This window comes from Paramisgurnus dabryanus, chromosome 2, assembly GCF_030506205.2.
Source record: "Paramisgurnus dabryanus chromosome 2, PD_genome_1.1, whole genome shotgun sequence".
Lineage (NCBI taxonomy): Eukaryota > Metazoa > Chordata > Actinopteri > Cypriniformes > Cobitidae > Paramisgurnus > Paramisgurnus dabryanus.
This window is the reverse complement of record NC_133338.1, coordinates 42,324,270-42,342,757: the sequence shown is the minus strand read 5'-3', so window position 1 is coordinate 42,342,757 and position 18,488 is coordinate 42,324,270. Positions and strand designations below refer to the sequence as shown.

Here is an 18,488-nt window from a genome sequence, read left to right as displayed (position 1 = left end):
TAAAAATATTTAATAAATAAATATTAAAATTAAGGCTATTAATAGAATGTGCTTTGGCGGGCAACTTACAGACTCTGTGTGGGCAACCTGGTGCCCAGAGACTACTGCTGTAGCTAATAGGACAGTAGGGACTTTTGATATACTAAAAAAAATAAAATATTATAAAATAATCACTTCAGGAAGTGTTTTCTTTTTAATCATGCTTGTCTTTTTTTACTTTACAAGTATTTTCACCAATGGGTTAGTTTGTTCATTTTATTCTCTATTGTAATTAAACTAGTCAATGTGGAATGATTTTACATCTTAATTATAGAAAACAATTCGTATTACAGGCATTCTACCTCTTTTCTGTACCAACCTAACTGTGTTTTTGGTCATGTGTTAAATATAAGACGGCTTTTACAGGCTCTAACCTTTTAGGGTTTTTTATAACCAAAATACTGACTAACTATTCATTTTATTATAGCACATCTTTAAAAAGAAAACTGTTTCAAAATATGAAATTTTAACGGATTAACATTAGATACTGTCATTTTAAAAAGCATTACAGACTAGATTAACATACCCATAATTCATTAATCATAATTTGTCAGTTTGTTATGATCTGGTTTGGTTTTGCAATTTTTTGAGCAAACAGTTGTTTAGAAAAAATACCATTGTGGTTTTTGTTACTATATTCAACATTTGAAGTGTATCAAAAAAGTTCATCAAAACGAGTATTGTTAAAAAAAACTTTATGAAAAGTTTGATTCACTTTAAATGTTGACTACTAGTGTATTTATCCTGAAAGGAAAACAGGGACTTTAATGCAGGGGTCATTATTATTATTATTATTAATTTGATTTAAATTACTTATTTATTAATTATTCATGCTTGTACAATATATAGGTAAGACAAAAAATAGAGGATGAAAATAAACCCACAAGGGGGCAACATTGCTTAAGTTTCTCATTGCAATAGAAGCAATCAAGTTCCCATGTACATTAGTGTATTGTGAAGTAGCAGAAAAAAACACGCAAGAATGCAGAGAACTGTTATGCAAGAAAAATAATTTATTTTAATGATATACTTTTTACCACATAGGCAAGACATACTGCAACGGATTTAAAGATCTCACACCAATCTTATAATTTCCACTTGAGGGTGAGGTCTATAATATGCAGATTTTAAAATATGTCTTTCCAAGGATAAAATAACAAAAATATAATTCTCATAATTTTCTTGCCTTTCCACCCTGTCTTTCATTTATTCCCAATGAATAAGGGCAATCTTAACATTTGTAAAGCTGTGTTGGCAATCAGTAGAGAGCCTTTGTGCACTGAAATACTATTATACTTTATTATACTCCATCTCATTTCTAAATGCTAAAGTTTGCTCAACTTGTGATGTCAGGAACTGATTTAAAGTCGTTGGTTCCCATTTACCACAACACAATCATTGTAAATCTTGTTCAAGGCTCAGAAACAACTAGGTTGCGCACAGTGCTTGTTAAAATATTTTTTTTCCTTCTAAATTGGCACATTTTTATTGTTGTAGAGCAGATTTGGCCCTGCTCTGTGAACCAAAATTGGCTTTAGAATGAAACCCAATAAGCTTGATAAAAAAAAGAAGAATCGAGCATAAAATGGCTTGCACAAGGTGGAAGAACTGTAAACAAAAATGTCCACGCTTGGTGAATACCTTTTCTTTTCAGGTCACTGTGTCAAATGCTACTAATAGGATTATAAGTTCATCCTTCTAAAGGATGCTGCATTCATCTGTGTAGAAGCTGGAAATACTGTATGTTCCCTCTCTGGGATTTACATTATTGATGCACAAGGCTTCTAACAGTCGTACATCTCTTGTGTTCTCTATTTTGTTTTGCCCAAATACTACCATATCCCCCCTCCGGTCTCTCTTTTGTTTGTACCTGTGAGAGTACTGCTGACATTGATAGGATTAAGCACAGAGTACACAAGAGTAGTGATAAATACTATAGTAGTAAATCCTAAAAAGAGTAAAAGAAACTCTGCATACCTCTACGGAAGTGCAATACCAAGGCATTTAAAAACACAGAGGCTTCACGCCAGAGTACAAGGCAAATAAACACTCATTTTTTCATTCACTAAATATTTAAAACAAATGTCACACACTTTTAAATGTTGTGGTATTCCTCCTCTTTTTTCATTTTACACCTTTTCGTACAGTCGGAATACATGTATGACCAGTCTGAGAAGGTAAATATATATTAAGACTCAGTTTTGCAAATGTTCACGAGTCAGAACAGATTTTTGCCAAGCACTTCCTCTCCTGGACTGCTGAGGGCGCTCCGGCTCAATAGCACCAGTTTCTGTCCATCGTCTGATTGGGAGCCAGAGGAACAGTCACGTTAGGAAGGGGAGCTTCATCTGGAATGGTAAGAAGCTGTCTTTGAGTGCAGCTGTCTGATAGTCTCCAAAAATCCCACAATGAGGGATGACAAATGAAGTTAGCACGGATGACCTGCTTACGTCCTTCAGTAAATTATCACATTTGATCAAAGTCTGCAAAGTCTTTGTGCACTCAAATGTCGATCTACAATTCAGCCTTGCAGTGACATGGCGGGCAACCATTAAAAATTAATTTTTTTGGGTTGATATTGAAAACTGTTCCAGTTTGCCTTCCACTTTTCCTAACATTCATAGACGTTCACAGCCAGCGCTGTCAGATGAGCAGGTGTGTTGGGGCTTTGATGCATAGTCTGAAATAAAGATACAGTGAGAAGCTTTACATGGGTTAGAAGATGTAAGATCATCTGGGACTGGAATGGGATTAGAGCTTTTGAGAAGAAATATGTGGAGGAAAGAAAGAATTTTAAATCATGACTTCTTGTACCATCATCTGTAGTCCTCCTTCCTAATGCTTTGTGTGTTGTAGAAGTAAACCTCTATAAAGAGATTATAACCCTTTAAACCAATAGCCATGGTGGGTTTCCTGAGATACAAAGAAACCCCTGAGAGATTGGACCAATGAGCCAGTTGTGACATTTACTGTCCTCTTTTTTGAAGCTTAACATACAGTTTGTGGTTTTCCAGATTCCTACTTCCTGTGCTATTCCTTCTTTTCATACTGTCCACATTTTCTCAACAAATGGTTTTGTGGTATAGATAGGTGCTATGTGTGTACACTTTTGGCAGTGTGGGAAGATCTATTGTGTAGAGATTGGTTCATATGTATTGCATGATAATGCAGGACCACTTCAATGTGCCGTGAGCTTATAAAATAATAGGCAGTTCCCAAAGAATAGTCACAAATGGATGTATTTAATGTCCTTGATTAAGCTGTTTTATATATAAAGTGTATTTAAATTTATTTATTTATATATTGTATATTCTGTATATAATTTTGTACAGATTAAATAAACATTTATATGGCCTTTCGTATCTTTTGAAAAAATGTAACGCAGAAAGAAAAATAACAAATATAGCTTTTTTATCTTGTAAACTAGTTTTTGTACTGGTGAAAGTGCTTCATTTTTAGGGGTACCAGACTTTGCTTACAACTTTTGTGGAATGTTTTTGACTCTAGTCATACACTCCTTTTTTCTGTGTGCAGTCTTCTGAAACACAATTACGGGTATCCTACACATTTAAGACACTTTCTTGTCCACCACCGCAATCCTTGCAGAGCAAACTTTGGCAGAGCCAAAAACACATAAGCTCCTTAAACAATTCTTGAAGTCCGTTTCCATTCAGGAGTTTCCTTATCGCATTAAAACTTCCAAGAACAGCAGATCTATCCATCTAAGCCAGAATTTTGTATCATGGTGGGCTCAGTTTTCTTTAATGCTGATTATCCTCCACAATCGTTGTACATCATCGATACAGTCCGCTTCTTTTTAAAGCAACATTCCAAACCCTGTCCGTTTCCAACAGCTTGAGGTCTTTGTATATTAAACCATTTAGATGGGCAGTGGAGCCAGCCCTTGAATATCCAGCATGTGGTTCACTGGTCCTGTGGAGCTGGTTTGGGTGCATTTGTTGTGCTCGCATCTGGTTGTGACTGCGAGAACTCGGTGACTCGTCGTGCCAGTGGGTTTGTGCTCTTTAGCAACTCCATGGCTGAGACTCGGGTGCCACTGCTGGCCTTACTGCTTCTCTTCTGGAGAAGAGCCATGAAGTTTTCATTCCGTGAGCTTGACCGAGGAGTAGTCCCAGTGCCCAGAGTTCGGTGGTCTGTGCTACTGCTTTTAACAGGTGAGACCAAACACTGTCTGCTTCCGAAAGAGTCGGTCGGTTCCTTGCGACCAAGAACTTTCCTCTTTGACCTAGAAAAGGCAGAGCAGTAACAAATCTTATGTAACTGTTGTGTATACAAATTGGTATACACTGAATGTCACACGTTTTTTGGTATTTGCATATTAATTTAAATAATTGAAAGAGTGATGCGCGTGATTCACAAGCAAATTCTAATGATATTTTCTAATGAAAAAACTCAATTTGATCTTAGTGATTGAACAGTCAAATTAAAGTGCTACAAGTCTCACATCACCACCAATTCTTTAGCAATTGAGCTGTTCCTGCAGCTCAACTGGACCACTGCGTCAGCAGCGGAAAGGTTCTGGGTTTGATCCACTGAGAACACATAATGATAAAATATATATGTATAGCCTAAATGCAGTGTAATTTTCTTTGGATAAAACCATCTGACAAATGCATAACTGTAAATGTAAAATAACCCGGTATGGGAATTGACTATATACACTATACAGCACTATTCATAAGAAAATGCTTAAAATAACTTTACTAAGACCACATTTAAAAAAAGAAATAATCTGCATTAAGTGCCTTTCTACCTCCCTATCACTAAAATTCGGAGGCACAAGGCACAGAGTATGCAATATAAAAATGATCTTAGTTGTTCACATCACAGGCCCAATGACAATACTCCCCCATCCCACCCTTGCACTGTAAAGAAATAGTTACTGATTAAACTGTATGTGTACTCTGTGGATGCTGCACTGTGACATATATGGTGCTTTTCCATTGCATAGTACCCCACGGGTCAGGTTGTGTCAGCTAGGGTGACCATACGTGCCATTCTTCGCGGACGCATCCCGTCCAGGATTTCGGTGCGTCTTCCGGAAGTGGTATTTGTTGACCCCATACGCCATTCAGTTACAAACATAAGATATACAATCATAGCTTCATTCTTACCTTAAAATGTAACGGTTGCTTTTCTGTAATAAAAATAATAATCCTCTATGACGTATGCGGTCGTCAAATACGACTTCCGGAAGACGAACCCAAAATCCTGGACGGGATGCTTCCGGGAAGAATGGCACGAATGGTCACCCTATGTTAGCTTTTCTATTGAGTTTAGTACCACTTCAAAGTGAGAGTGATTGTAGGCATGTCGTTATATTTACGCTGCCTTCTGTTGTGACATCATACAAAAAGTGAAATGAATGGGATGCAGTGTTTCCCATACATTCATTTATTTGTCAGTCCGTCACAAATAAATGTTTGCACATCACGTTTGTCACTATACCCCTGTCTCACATGACAATTTCTGTACAAACACCTGTGGCGTCGACGCATAACACATTATGCCAAGATGCAAAAAAGCCGTGCATAGATGCAGAGGTACGCATCACAGATGTGCCGCTACAAACTGCAAAGAAAACATGGTGTTTGGTGTTTACTGATTCTCAACCTGTGGATGTTTGTCACCACTAAAAGGGAGTTTGGGAGCTTACAACAAAGCATAGATGACAAAAGGTTTCCTCGAGACGGCGCAAGCACAAAGGTAAAGCTAATCTTGCGTTAGCAATGACGCTGGTAGTGACGATACCCTCAGACCAATCAGTGTTCTACAGTGTTTTCACATCACGTTTTAGTATCAGCTCAGCTCGCTTGGAACCCCAACCGTAACCAACTCAAAAGTAACCAACACAACCTGTGGTGTACTATGCAATGGAAAAGCGCCAATACTATTACAGCATGTACAATAATTTTATATGGTTGGAAGACTGTACTGCCCAACATCCAGGACAGGAATTAAATATACATGTGCTCGTAATATCAATATACTCTGAAAACAAATAGTGACTTTAGTCAAGTAAGTTGGTCATGTTAAAATGCAAATTCTGTACCTGTGTATTATGGTGAAGAGGTCCTCAGTGGTATGAGTTGTTGGAGTGTGAACAAATACATCATCATCTGTTTCTTCACTAATGTGCAGTTCGCTCTTGTCAACTGCAGAATCGATCTCTTCGGATATTTCGGTGTCTGTGTGAGATTCTGGGAAGCAGTGTTTTTATAAGAACAAATTAGACCATACCCATGTCTAAACCTTGACAAATTGCACTTGTATTACAAAAGTTGACATACAAAGTTAAACAACTGTGGTTGTATTAATGCCTTTAGGGCTTAAAGGAAAATGTAAACAAATGTTTTCTAACCTGTTTCTGTCTCTGCTGAAAGTATCTTGTAGTCCATAATTTGATGAGAACCTGAATCTTTTGAACTGTCCTCTTCAACAACCACATCATGCTCTAGATCTTCAGGGGTCTCATAACTTTCAAGATCCTCATGGTTTCTGTGTATTTTTTGTGTTTCAGGATGGTCTTCGTCTTCAACTTTATAAGAATCTTCCTCAATCTCAGATGGCGGAGGACCTACGGGTGACTGGGAGACACTGTCTGAAAGCAGAGTTTGCCTCTCTGAATTTCCATTTGGCTGAATACTTGGAGATGGTAAAAGGAGGACACTGGGTTTTTTGGGCACTGGAGGGGGTACCTTGGGTTTCTTTTTCTCTAATTCTGCTAAACAAGATAATGTCATTCTGCTTGGTAGGGTCTTACTTTTGTCCTCTCTTTCTGGGCTGCTTGGGGATGGAAGATCTTCTTCAATGGGAATCCCAAATTCCAGGTCAAACTCGGGGAGAGGAGGTACATGACTGTAGAGTCTCTCTTGTGAGGAAACTGCAGATGTGCTAAGTGGTGACTGAGCTGGTCTTTTAGGTTTGGGCTTTCTTACAACCATATAGATGTTACCAACAGGCATTGGTCGGTCCACAGGGGAAGATGGAGGAGACTCAGGTGTCAAAGGGGAGGATGATGGAGATTTAAGCATCAAATTCATGGGTCTTTTAGGTAGAGGTGGCTTGATTGCAACTGGTGGCTTTGACAGTTTTGTGTTTGAGGGGGTTATAGGTGGGCTGATGTCTCGAATCTGCTCTTCTTCTATAACGTCAGAAGAGCCATCAGGACTGTCCTCAAGTTCTGAGCGGCTTACTGAACGAAGTCGTATACTTCGCAAGTCTGTTGTGGTAACCATAGGCAGAGATGACTGACTGGGGCTCACTTTACCTGGTTTGTTGGCCGTAGATGTGTCAGAGTGGCGTCGGCTGGCTTTAGACTTAGGTTTAACAGAGGACAGGTCCAGCTGAGAGTTTGCAGGCAGTTCAAACGAAAGACGTGAGCGAGATTTCTCCTTCACTGGGAGGGAAGATTTCCGCTCTGGAATCTTTGGCCGCATTTTACAGCCAGCTGGAGAAGGTCCAGTCATGAGGGTGCTTGATATGGTTGGGGTTGGAGTTTCAGACTGGCTCGAGTAGCCACTGGATGGGGACATGAGGCATGGAGGCCTGAAGGGGGAGGGCTTGGTCTCAGCTTCAATAGATAGCTGGGAAGGAGAGGTTGCTCGTGAGGTTGAGGGTGAATTTAGGGACTCTGAGCTGCCCCGCACCTTCATGCACTCAATCACTGTGGTACCTGTGGCTGTGCTTGAACCTGATAGTGAGCGGTAAGGATCATTGTTGGACTTCCACTCATTGAGCTGCCAGTGAGGAGGAAACCCAAGTTCTGCTTCCCTCTCAGGAGGCTGAGATATATCAGAAGATGTCTCCAAGCTACTATGTGCCTGATCCATGTCTTCCTCAGGCTTGACAATTAAGAAGTCAGGCTGGAATGAATCTTGAATGTTGTGATCTCGAGGGAGAAATAGGCTTTTGGGTCTGCCATCTCTAAAATGTCCTTCTCTGTGATAGGAGACCATCCCTTCAGCTTCTGACAGGTTTTTCATTAGAGATACACTACGTACTGGAGGTGGTGGCTTTTTCTTCGATTTTTTTAGTGAGATACTGCGTGAACGTGACCTCAGTCGACCATCTGGAAGAAAATCTGAACCTGTGGTCACAGAAACATTATCAGTGCTGGTGCTATCTTCCGAGCTGTTGCTTGGATATAGCAGGGCATAACTTTCACCCTCTGGAACGACAGGGACTGTCTCGCCTGGAGAGCATACGTTATCTGCTGAGCAAAAAGACCCAGAATCTGTCGGCGTTGAAAGTGAACGTTCACGAAACCTAAATGATCGTGCTAATTTCTTCTCCTGCTCACTTTTGCTCAGACTGCTACCTGTGCCCCGAATAGAAGTTGCCCCCTCAATATCATTCTGCTTTCCTACACCAACACCACCCCCGTGTGCAATTGTGTACATCCTATGTCCATATGGTTCAGAGATAGAGGTGAAAGAACTAGAATGCGACCCTGAGCTCACAGAGAGACCTGAACTGGTCTGAGATGGGCACATTACACCACCTCCTTCAACTCCAGGCATTAACATTCCAGTTTTAGATACAGGCTGCTTGGAAGGAGGGCTAGTAACCAAGGCATAGTTGTATGAGTCATTCCAGGATGGCGAGAAAGTGGAACCTTTTGGGCCATTCCAGGAGGGGCTGGGACACATCAGAGTGGCATGATCCATCATGCCTAATGGGGTCTTCGGGGATGAGGAGAAACTGTGCTCCAGGTCACTTTGGGTCTTTCGAAGGGGAATATGTTGTTGACCTGTGTTCTCAGTGGTGGGCTCCAATGATCTGGGTTGAGAGGATTCAGGGGAACAGGCACCTTGAATTAGATCCACAGCAAGAATTTTGCTGTCACCTAAAGACAACATAGTTACAAAAAAATAGTTTAAAAAGAAAAGTCAACATATCATACTTGAAACAAATGTAATTTTTAAATTGATCCTAAAGGCCAAATTCATAACATTGATAACTAAAAAAAATGTAATCTGAGTTTGGCAGAGTTTCTGTTTGGCTCTGACAACACTACATTTTAGATTTACAAATAACTCAAAGTAGAAGTTACTGGTCAGTGCCCATTGTCCTTTTCCTGTTTAGTGTCTTTTTTTCTATTGAGACCCTGTCTCCTGTATCTTTCTGTTAGTCACCTTGGCAGTGCAGCGTGACATCAGGGCCTGCAACCACACTCCTCGGGCGGCGAATGGTTTTTGGGTTGACCGTTGAATCAGTTCTAAAGGGGGCCCGGAGTTCTCTGGGCTGTGCGGAGTGCTTATCAAAGCTCTGGCCTGAGGCAAGATATGAGATACCAGCTGTCAGTCTAACTGACAGTGCTCAGTCAAATAAATAAAGTTTATTTTATGTGCAAGCTTAAACTTTTATATCTGCATTTATAATGTTAATGATAAATAATTCCCGAAAACCTTCAAATGGTGTATACATTTACAATATATTATTCTACTGTATACATGGACTGAACTAACTGCACTAAAACATGTAATATAACTGCCAAATCTTATTTAACATTAACAAGCATTTTGGTTTACAGTATTTATGGATGAAAGTATTTTATGGATAAAGCAATAGCCAACATGAGATGGTTAGCTGGAGACTTGATCATGGTGCCTGACTGATCTGAAAAAATGAAATCAGACAATGGACACTGGGTAATACATTAAATCAACTCCTTTCTTCAGTTACAATGAGACAATAAACAAGATTTTGCTGTCCTTTTAAGATTTAAAATAAATTGCATTGGACTGGCTGCTTAATAATTTGAAACAGTGCAGGTGGTGGTGCTGTGAAAAATGGCCCAGCGTTCAACAATGATGAAAGGAAGTGAACTTAATGTGCTAAGTAAGCCCACTTCTCACCACTGTATGTTCTTTACACTCATGCCCCTTTTAGCTCCCTTAAAACACCCAAAGTCGCCTCATTACCTCCCAACATGTGAGCTGCTTTCATTCATGAAAATACCAATGAAGAAGGTGGAAAAAAACGTTCCTGCTTTCCTGTTTCTCCCACCCATGCTTGACGGTTCTCTCTCTCTCCCTCTCTCTCTCTCTCTCTCTCTCTCTCTCTTTCACACACACTTATACTGTCTGTCTCTCACTCTATGCAGCTTTTTCTGTGCATGGCTAAGTGAAGGAGGGAGAGCTGCATGTTGCCATGGCAACAGCTACCTGTTCATTATCTTTAGCGGGTGAAGAGCAGCACTACTTTGGGAATCAGACCCCGGGCTGGCTAAGCACAGCATTAACTGTGTTTACAGATTCAACCACCTCTCCAGTGTGTCTGGGACAAAGAGGGTAACAGATAGTGAGCAGAGCAGAAGGTTTAGAGTGATGGGTGTGGGACAGCTGAGATAGCGAGAGAGGAATAGAGAGTGCTTTTGCAATAGATGTAATGCCTCACTTATAAAACAGGATGGGGGATTGAGAGAAGAGGTATAAGATGGTGACAAGACCACCTATAAGATGAAAAATCACAAATGGGTTGTCTCATTGGTTTCTCTTAAATAGCAATGTTGGGATTTTGCCATTTCTCTGATTTTTATAGGAACTTCTTACACTTTTCTGGAGTTCCAGAGGAGATCTCAAGAATCTCTTAAATTGTGCACAGATTTGACAATTAAAGTAAAAAAATCCTCTGATCTCCTTGTAAACAAGGAGTTAGAGCATTAGAACTGAGAAACAGGGTTGGAGGTAATGACCATTATGAAAATAATATGATTTAACTGAATTAAAATGGATTCTTTTGCAATATCAATGATAGAATCAAACACCTTTCCAATGCAATACACATTACTTACTAAAAAATTCAAACACTTCAGTGATGATGATGATGATGATCATACTGCAAAATACGTTTTGTTTTCTCTATGATATGCACTCATTCCAATACAAATACTAAATTAAAACTATTCATTTAAGAAAAAAATTGTAAACCATTAAACAACAAAATTGTTACCCTTAAATGCACAAAACAAATAAAACACTTCTATAAAACAGACTGAAAGCGCTACTTCAGAAAGAACTGAAAACCCACAAATAAACTCAACGTAAAGGCAAGCATTGTGCTGAGTCACGCTTACCTTTGATCTCAACTGGGACAAGGTGACAAGGAGTTTGTCGGCCCAGGTGCCATCGAGGTTTCTCTGCAACAGGAGGGCTCAATGAGGCATTCCAGCCAAATAGAGACTTCTCCGATGCGCAGGGGGTCGGGTCCTGCGCCCGCACCCCTAATGTTGTGGTCTCATCCTCACACACCTGCTTATTTGCAGGCTAAAAAGAGAAAAACAAGTATGTGTATATTAACTACTGATATTTTAAAGTTTGCCTAAATGTATTGCAGAGCTGGTCAATGAAAAGTTGCTAGTTGATGAATTTCCGTTTACTTTTATGCACCCTGATGTGGGTTTTGTCTTTTAGGCAGATCATGATCATTGTACAAATGATTAATTATTTATGATTCAAAATGTAACGTTTATAGTTAACATGCCAACAGAGATAAGCCCGTAGTTGTGTACACTTAAGGGACAAACCACATCAAAACACATAATTACATTTGCAATCTTTAACATTAATGCTTTATAAGAATAAAAAATGAGGTCGTTGGTGGAACACAAATATGAAGTAAAACTCTAAGTTAATACTTAAGCTACAAAGACAGCAGATAAATTGTTTACCACAAAGACAAACTCTGTCTTCTTGTTGCTGAGCGAGGAAGGAGATCGACTGAGGGTGGTTGACGTGTCTTCGGAGCTCGGAGAGGAAGAGTGTCTGAATGTCTGTCCTGTAACTCTGTTATCATACAGCTGCTCCTCAAAATCTAAGTAGACACAGTTTTAAAGTTAACAATGATGTTATTTACAGAAAGATGCTATTAAATGAAATCTCTCTGGCTCGTTTTATCCAAAATGTTCTCTAAGGCTCTCGTAAACAGTCTGATTACCATTTCATTCATTCCAAGTACTCCCCGCAAAAGCTCCCACCCTATGCTTGTAGCTACTCTAATCCCCCAAAACATTCCTTTTAAACCCCCCCCCCCCCAATTACATACCCACAAACACTGTCCTCCACTTATCCAGGCTTTACCTCTTATCATTTGTGTGTACCGGTTCGGCAATACTTTTAAGGGGTTCATGCTAATGAAGCTACTAAGGTATGTGTGTGATGGGGTGGTTTAAGAAGGGATATGCCTAGTCTTTTGCCAAAATATAGAGCTGTGGTTGCCTAGCAATAGCGGGCCGTCTCAGACAATGGCATACCTCCGGAGTCAACAATAGCCCCGAGCCCCAAGTTTAACCTCATAGAGTCGAGTCCTCGTCACATGCTGGGACACAGCATAACAAAGCACTAGACAGAATCCTCATTAAAAAAGAAAGAGTCTGCAGTAACACTACAGCCTATAGCTGGGCATTACACACGCACAACTTCTGAATATGTTTTGGCATTTTATTTATCATGCTGAAGGCCCGGAGACACTTCTACTCTTGATGCTTGACCAGATGGCTTTCAAATGACGACACTAATGAGTTACACGGCAAGACAACACTTTAGTTAGCCTTGATCTCAAGTTAGCTCAACACTTATGCTGAACAAATGGGAAAGACACATGGAGCAAAATATACATGCAAACTGGTGCATTTTAAAGTGGGTTTTGATGATTAATTCAATGACGCTGTAACAAGACCAAACTCCTGTGGGAACAAGCCATCATGGAAGCAAATTCTTCATTTAAAAAAATCCACACCAGTTCTGCAATGCAGTTAATGTAAAGACTATACTGCAAGACATGGAATCTCATAATAACCAGTTCTGTTCAAAGGAAGAGAAAGTGAAATACACCGAGAGAACTCACCAGATTGGTTCATGCAAGTGCCTGAGGAATCCTGTGAAAGTCTTGGCTTCAAAGACCAATGTCAAAACTTCAAAGATGCATAAGAGAGGGCACCAGAAAGCAACGCCAAGTGAGAGTGTGGGTGTGTATATTTGTGTGAAGGTATTTGAGGCACACCCTCCCCTGTGGGTCCTCCCCTGACCCGCTCTTGGGCCATTCAGCGAAACTAATGGGACTAATTCCTATCAGCCAATCAAACAGCTTGCTTAAACAAGACGCCAATCGCTCAAGCATGTAGGCGTCCATGAACAACCTCAAAGCTTAACAAGATACTGAAAAACACCCATTTATTAAATATAGGTCACTCCTTGTCTTGTGTGCGCAGTCTAATGGATGAGTTCAATAGAAACAATGACTCTTTTCTTGTCGGTTGGACTGTTTGTGTCTGTTCTATTTTTTTTATTGTTCTGCTACCTTTGTATTATTAGTTATTTGTAACTGAACACAAATTATTTGTATGCATTGAGTTGGGTGGTAGTTAACATGTCATTCATTCATTACTGTAAATTAACTTGAGCATTATGGAAGCTTAAAGAGCACCTATTTAATTGCAAAAACAACGTTATTTTGTGTATTTGGTATAATACAATGTGTTTGAGTGGGTTATGGTTAAAAACAGATTATTTTCCACATACCGTACACTTTTGTAGCTTCAGATTTCACTCTCTTCCTGAAACGCACAGATTTGAAAAGCTCTGTGTCCCTGATTGGCCAGCTACTGTAATCTGTACGTTGTGATTGGCCTGAATACCATTGACGTTAGCCGGAAACGTGACGCTCCTTACCATGTTTGAAAGATTCAGTTGCTAACAGAAGTTAACCTACAGGCTGTAAGTCTGAAGTGGGAGGAATTTTGATAATGTCGGTCTTGTCTACATCACCAATCCCAGGAAGTACACTGTTGCCTACAATCTGTGTATTTGTTGTAGTCCAAGAAAAGAGATTTACGTTGGAGACAACTCGCCTCACCGTTTACTTTAGGGCAGTAATTCTCAAAGTGTGGTCTGCCAAAAGATGACCTAAACTAGGCAAGTGTCTATACAATCGTCACTTATTTAAGTAGATTTTTAATGCACTTGCAAAACTGTGATATCAGTTTTTGCCATTCTGTTTTAATAACGTAAAAATGGATCAGTTGGCTAATCCAGAGAGGGTCAAAATAAAAGATCAAGCGTCAACTGAAAACAGCTAAAATCCACAGATCTATTAGTTTTGTAATGTATAGTTTTTGTTTCATGTGTAAAATCATTGTAATTTCAGTGTTTTTGGTCATTAAGTGGAAAAAATTTTTTTCAGTATTTTATTGTTACCATAGTTACAACCATAGACTTCATATATCCACCACCTCAGTTTTAAACTAATGGCTCTTTGGAATGACATTAAGTGGGACCTAGGCTGTTACAGTATGTTTAATTGCACTTTTTTCACATGTGCAGTTTGTTGTTCATATTAAGCTGCAACTCATTTCACATTTACTTTTTCAAATGAAATAAAATTCATATAATAATTTCTGAACATAGCATTGCATTTGTTTGTTTTTTTAAATGAGTTTTTGACTTGAAACAGTTGCATATTCAACTTAAACTTAGCTTATCCTTCCTATTGTGTTGTTTTTTCGGGGAGTGTTAGAGGGGGATTCTGTTAGGTGGTCCTCAGAAAAAAATTGGAAGATAAAGTGGTCCTTGGGCTGAAAAAGTTTGAAAAACACTGCTTTAGGGTATGTACCTTTTGCATATCATTAACATGTACTAATGCACACTTACACACCAAAGGAAATTTAAAAACGTGAATCGGACAATAGGTGCTCTTTAATAGCTTCAATATTGTTGATCCCCTTAGTTGGCTTACATAGCAGTTACAGATATGGACAGATCAAGCATTGCTACAACTGTACAATTTTATTATTAAAATAATTACATAATTTTGGCATATAAAACTCAGAAATACAACACAGATGCAGCCAACTCTGTCTTTGCACACATACTGTATCTTACTGGGAAATATTGGGATCGCTAGTCAAATGCCCTCCAGCAGTCAATTGGGTTGCTATGAATAAACCAAGAGAACCGCCAATTAGGCAGTAAAACAACACTTTTGTTTGATGGAGTCGAACTTTCCGAAACAACTCATCTGTCTACTTTCAATGACTTCATCAAACGAACAGCAGCTTATTAACAATGACTGCACAAAACCGTCTCAATGTGCAAAATTCAACATTTAATAATATTAGAGCCATAACCACGATAGACAGATGAAATCATCGCCGTCACTAATTCAGATCAATATGGTTATTTTAAGGACAGATTCTTAAACTTCTTAATTGGACCAACACCCCTCCTCTTTACACACACACATACACACACACACACACACACACACACTAATATCCAAAATGTAATGTTTGCTTACATCTTTAAATGGCAAAGTGTTGTATATTCAAATAGCACAGCACCACATATTCGTAAACACTGACCACCCACTCAGTGTTGTTTAAGCAACAGCTGCCCGGTCGATCTGATACTCGGCTTCAACAAGAATACCATCCCTAATATTACACCACATAAACACATGTAATATCCAAAAAGACAGAGATGAGAAATTCAACCTGTTCCGTCACACAAACGCACAGCATCGGGAGTCATCAGCATCGAAGTAATCATTCAGTGAGAAATTAAATGAACACAGAAAGAGACACTCTGTATTCCCTCCAAATCAAACCGAATCTAATGGATCATTGAGAAAATTATGATTCAGAGAAAGAGAGAGACAGGAGGCATGAGGATGCTCGGAGGAAAAGAAAGACAAATAAAGCCTCTCTTGCACACACACGGATACACAGACAGGGAATGGAAGTGAAGGGTATTCGTAGACAACATTAAACGCACACCCACATGCAGAAAAATGAAAACACATGATCCAGACGTACGATCCAGCTGTGGGATCCAACAAACCAGTTATACAGTCCTCTCATGGTACCAAAACACACACACAAACAGCCCAAAGCTGACTCCCTTACCTTGCAGTATGCTCTGTAGGTTCAGCTGAGCCTCCTGATGCAGTTCCTGCACACACTCCGGCCTACTCCACGAGCCGAACACATTCACATGCTGTTGCCATGACGATTGGAAGTGGACCGTTCGTTTGCTCTCCGAGTCCAAGTTGGTGGTGGCTGGCAGAGAGAGAGAGAGAAAGAGAGAGAGAGGGAGGGGAAAAATGAGAGATGCAGATAGAAAGAGAGAGAGAGAAGCAGAAAAGAGGGAGGGGAAAGAAAATACATAAATATAAACTGATCAAATCTGCATATCTGCATATATATTTGCACACTACAGCAGCGAAGAGGTGGAAACATCTTATAGAGGGAGTGCACACTAGATGTGCGGTCTTTGATCTTATAATCACGACAATTAATTCATTACAACCCTAAAGGGTTTTACTGCCACAATCACATACAGGCAAATACAAATTACTGTGTGCCAATCTAGATCAGTGCTAGATAGACACTTATAGCAATGAATACCTTTCAGTGGCGGCCAGTGACTTCGTCACAACAATGTGTGTGGTTCCTTTTTTCAAAATATGTGCATCACGTGTCTTGTCAAAATAAGTGCCTGCTGCAGAGGCGTCTAAAGGGTTTATGATAAAAGAGACGCTCGCGTTTGCCAGATCCTCGCTTAATGACGTGATGCACATGGTTCACATGACGCAACGAACACATATTTTGAAAACACGAGCAACACACATGACACTCCAAACACTTATTTTGAATTAGCGCCACGAGTCACGAGCCGCCCCTGCTACCTTTAGTAGTGACTGTTTTGTTTATATTAAGAAAATCATTATACTAATGACTTTTTAATAATATTACTCAGATTGTCAGGACTCTGAGACAAATAAAACAATAATCAAACTTAGAGATACCATAATAAAATATAAACAACATAATGACCAAAACACAAAACATTCTTCTTTTAAAGTATAATAAAACACCCACATCGAGATGCAATGGTGTTTACGTGTATAATCTTCATACCAAACTTTTATATAAAGCCAAAAAGCAGAGACAGAAAAAGACACTGATTATAAAAGACTGCTTACTTATCTCCCAAGAGGTTAACCGAGCACGCTTAATTACAACTTCAACACTAGTTAATATGCTATTCCATCCTCTTATGTAACTCTGCTAATTTTGAAAGTATAGAAATAGATCAAATTCAAAAAACACTCAACATTTTGAACATTAGGGCAACCAGTAGGTTTTAATGATGGGGTGTGCAGAACTGAAGAACGATTAAATGCCTTGTTGGACTAGTATTAATTTACTTTAGTCTAATGCATGGAAATACATTCACTGTTTAACCTTTCCGTTCGCTAGTACAATATAGATAAATCCATAAAAACCCAAAAACATGGTCAAAAATGGTCCCTAGCTGTCACTGAGGCAGTACCCTAATATGTACCATTTGGGTAGAGATATGTATACATATGGTACCAATATGCACATTTGAGGTACTAATATGAACTCTTTAAGCACAAAAGGTAAACTGCCCCAGTGATAGCTAGGGACCATTTTATGAAAATTTTTCTGACAATGTATTATTATGTATTATAAATCTGTCTGTTTTCCATGTTATGAACTTATGACTGTATTCAGTCACATACTGCACATGCTATTCTCTATTATGCCAATGTACTCGCCTTCATTAGCAGCTGATAAATTTGCATGAGCTGCATTGAACTCCAGGACATGGCACACCGTTATATTTGTTTGTTCCTATAATGTTCCTGCAGCTCAGTTGATAGATTGTGTTTTCCAGGGAACACATATAAGTATTGTTAAAATGTTTAGCATTAATGTGAATAAAAGCGTCTCCAAAATCCATAAATGTAAATGTTTGTTAAAAGAACATAGGGGCCAATGCCAAAAGAGAAAACACCCAGGCTGCTGTAAACCCACTTCTGCCTATCTAAACTCACTGTTTGAGTCTGGAGGATATTTGTTGGACCATTTGTACACTAATAATATTACAGTTCACAACTAGTATAATATTATGTAACAGAGATAACAAAATGGCAACTTAATTATTAGCACTCCATTATTTTTTATACACTGTCAGCTTTGTCTTATGGAGAGATAAAAATAGAAAAGAGACTTGAAGTGCTGACTTCAAAGTTGAATTAAGACTTAATAGCCAAAATAAAATAGTGGATAGTATAACTGACTTAGTACACTGTCAAAGAAAATGGTAAAAAAAGAAATGGTACTGGGGCAGTACTCTTTAAAAGTGGGGCTGGACAATCATTTAGGGCCCTATCTTGCACCCAGCGCAATTGACTTTGTCAGTGACGCATGTATCATTCGTATTTTGCGCCGGCGCACAGCGGGGTTTTTCCCTCCACAGATGCACGTCAGCAAACTAGGGAATGAACTTGCGCTCCCTGGGCGGTTCAGCGTAAAAAGGAGGCGTGTTGCGGCGCAAACCATCTCTTATGCTATTTTGCAGTTTCAAAAAACAATTGCGCTACTAACCAAAAAAAACTAG

General features: G+C 39.2%; 1 protein-coding gene across 5 annotated transcripts in view; it reads right to left on the bottom strand.

Moving 5' to 3' along the window:
• Positions 1-1,032: 1,032 nt before the first annotated feature.
• The window catches only part of nhsl2 (NHS-like 2), an 83,119-nt gene continuing 65,663 nt past the window's right edge, over positions 1,033-18,488 (bottom strand). For 4 of the 5 annotated variants that reach the window (XM_065289082.2, XM_065289084.1, XM_065289085.2 and 1 more), the window contains exons 2-8: positions 15,965-16,117; positions 11,735-11,877; positions 11,141-11,330; positions 9,198-9,335; positions 6,422-8,908; positions 6,113-6,260; positions 1,033-4,285 (exon numbers count right to left, since the gene is read on the bottom strand). In XM_065289082.2, the coding sequence (XP_065145154.1) occupies positions 3,964-4,285; positions 6,113-6,260; positions 6,422-8,908; positions 9,198-9,335; positions 11,141-11,330; positions 11,735-11,877; positions 15,965-16,117 (3,581 nt within the window). In that variant the 3' untranslated portion in view covers positions 1,033-3,963. The remainder of the gene's footprint in view (positions 4,286-6,112; positions 6,261-6,421; positions 8,909-9,197; positions 9,336-11,140; positions 11,331-11,734; positions 11,878-15,964; positions 16,118-18,488) is intronic. The other variant, XM_065289083.2, reaches the window with a different exon arrangement.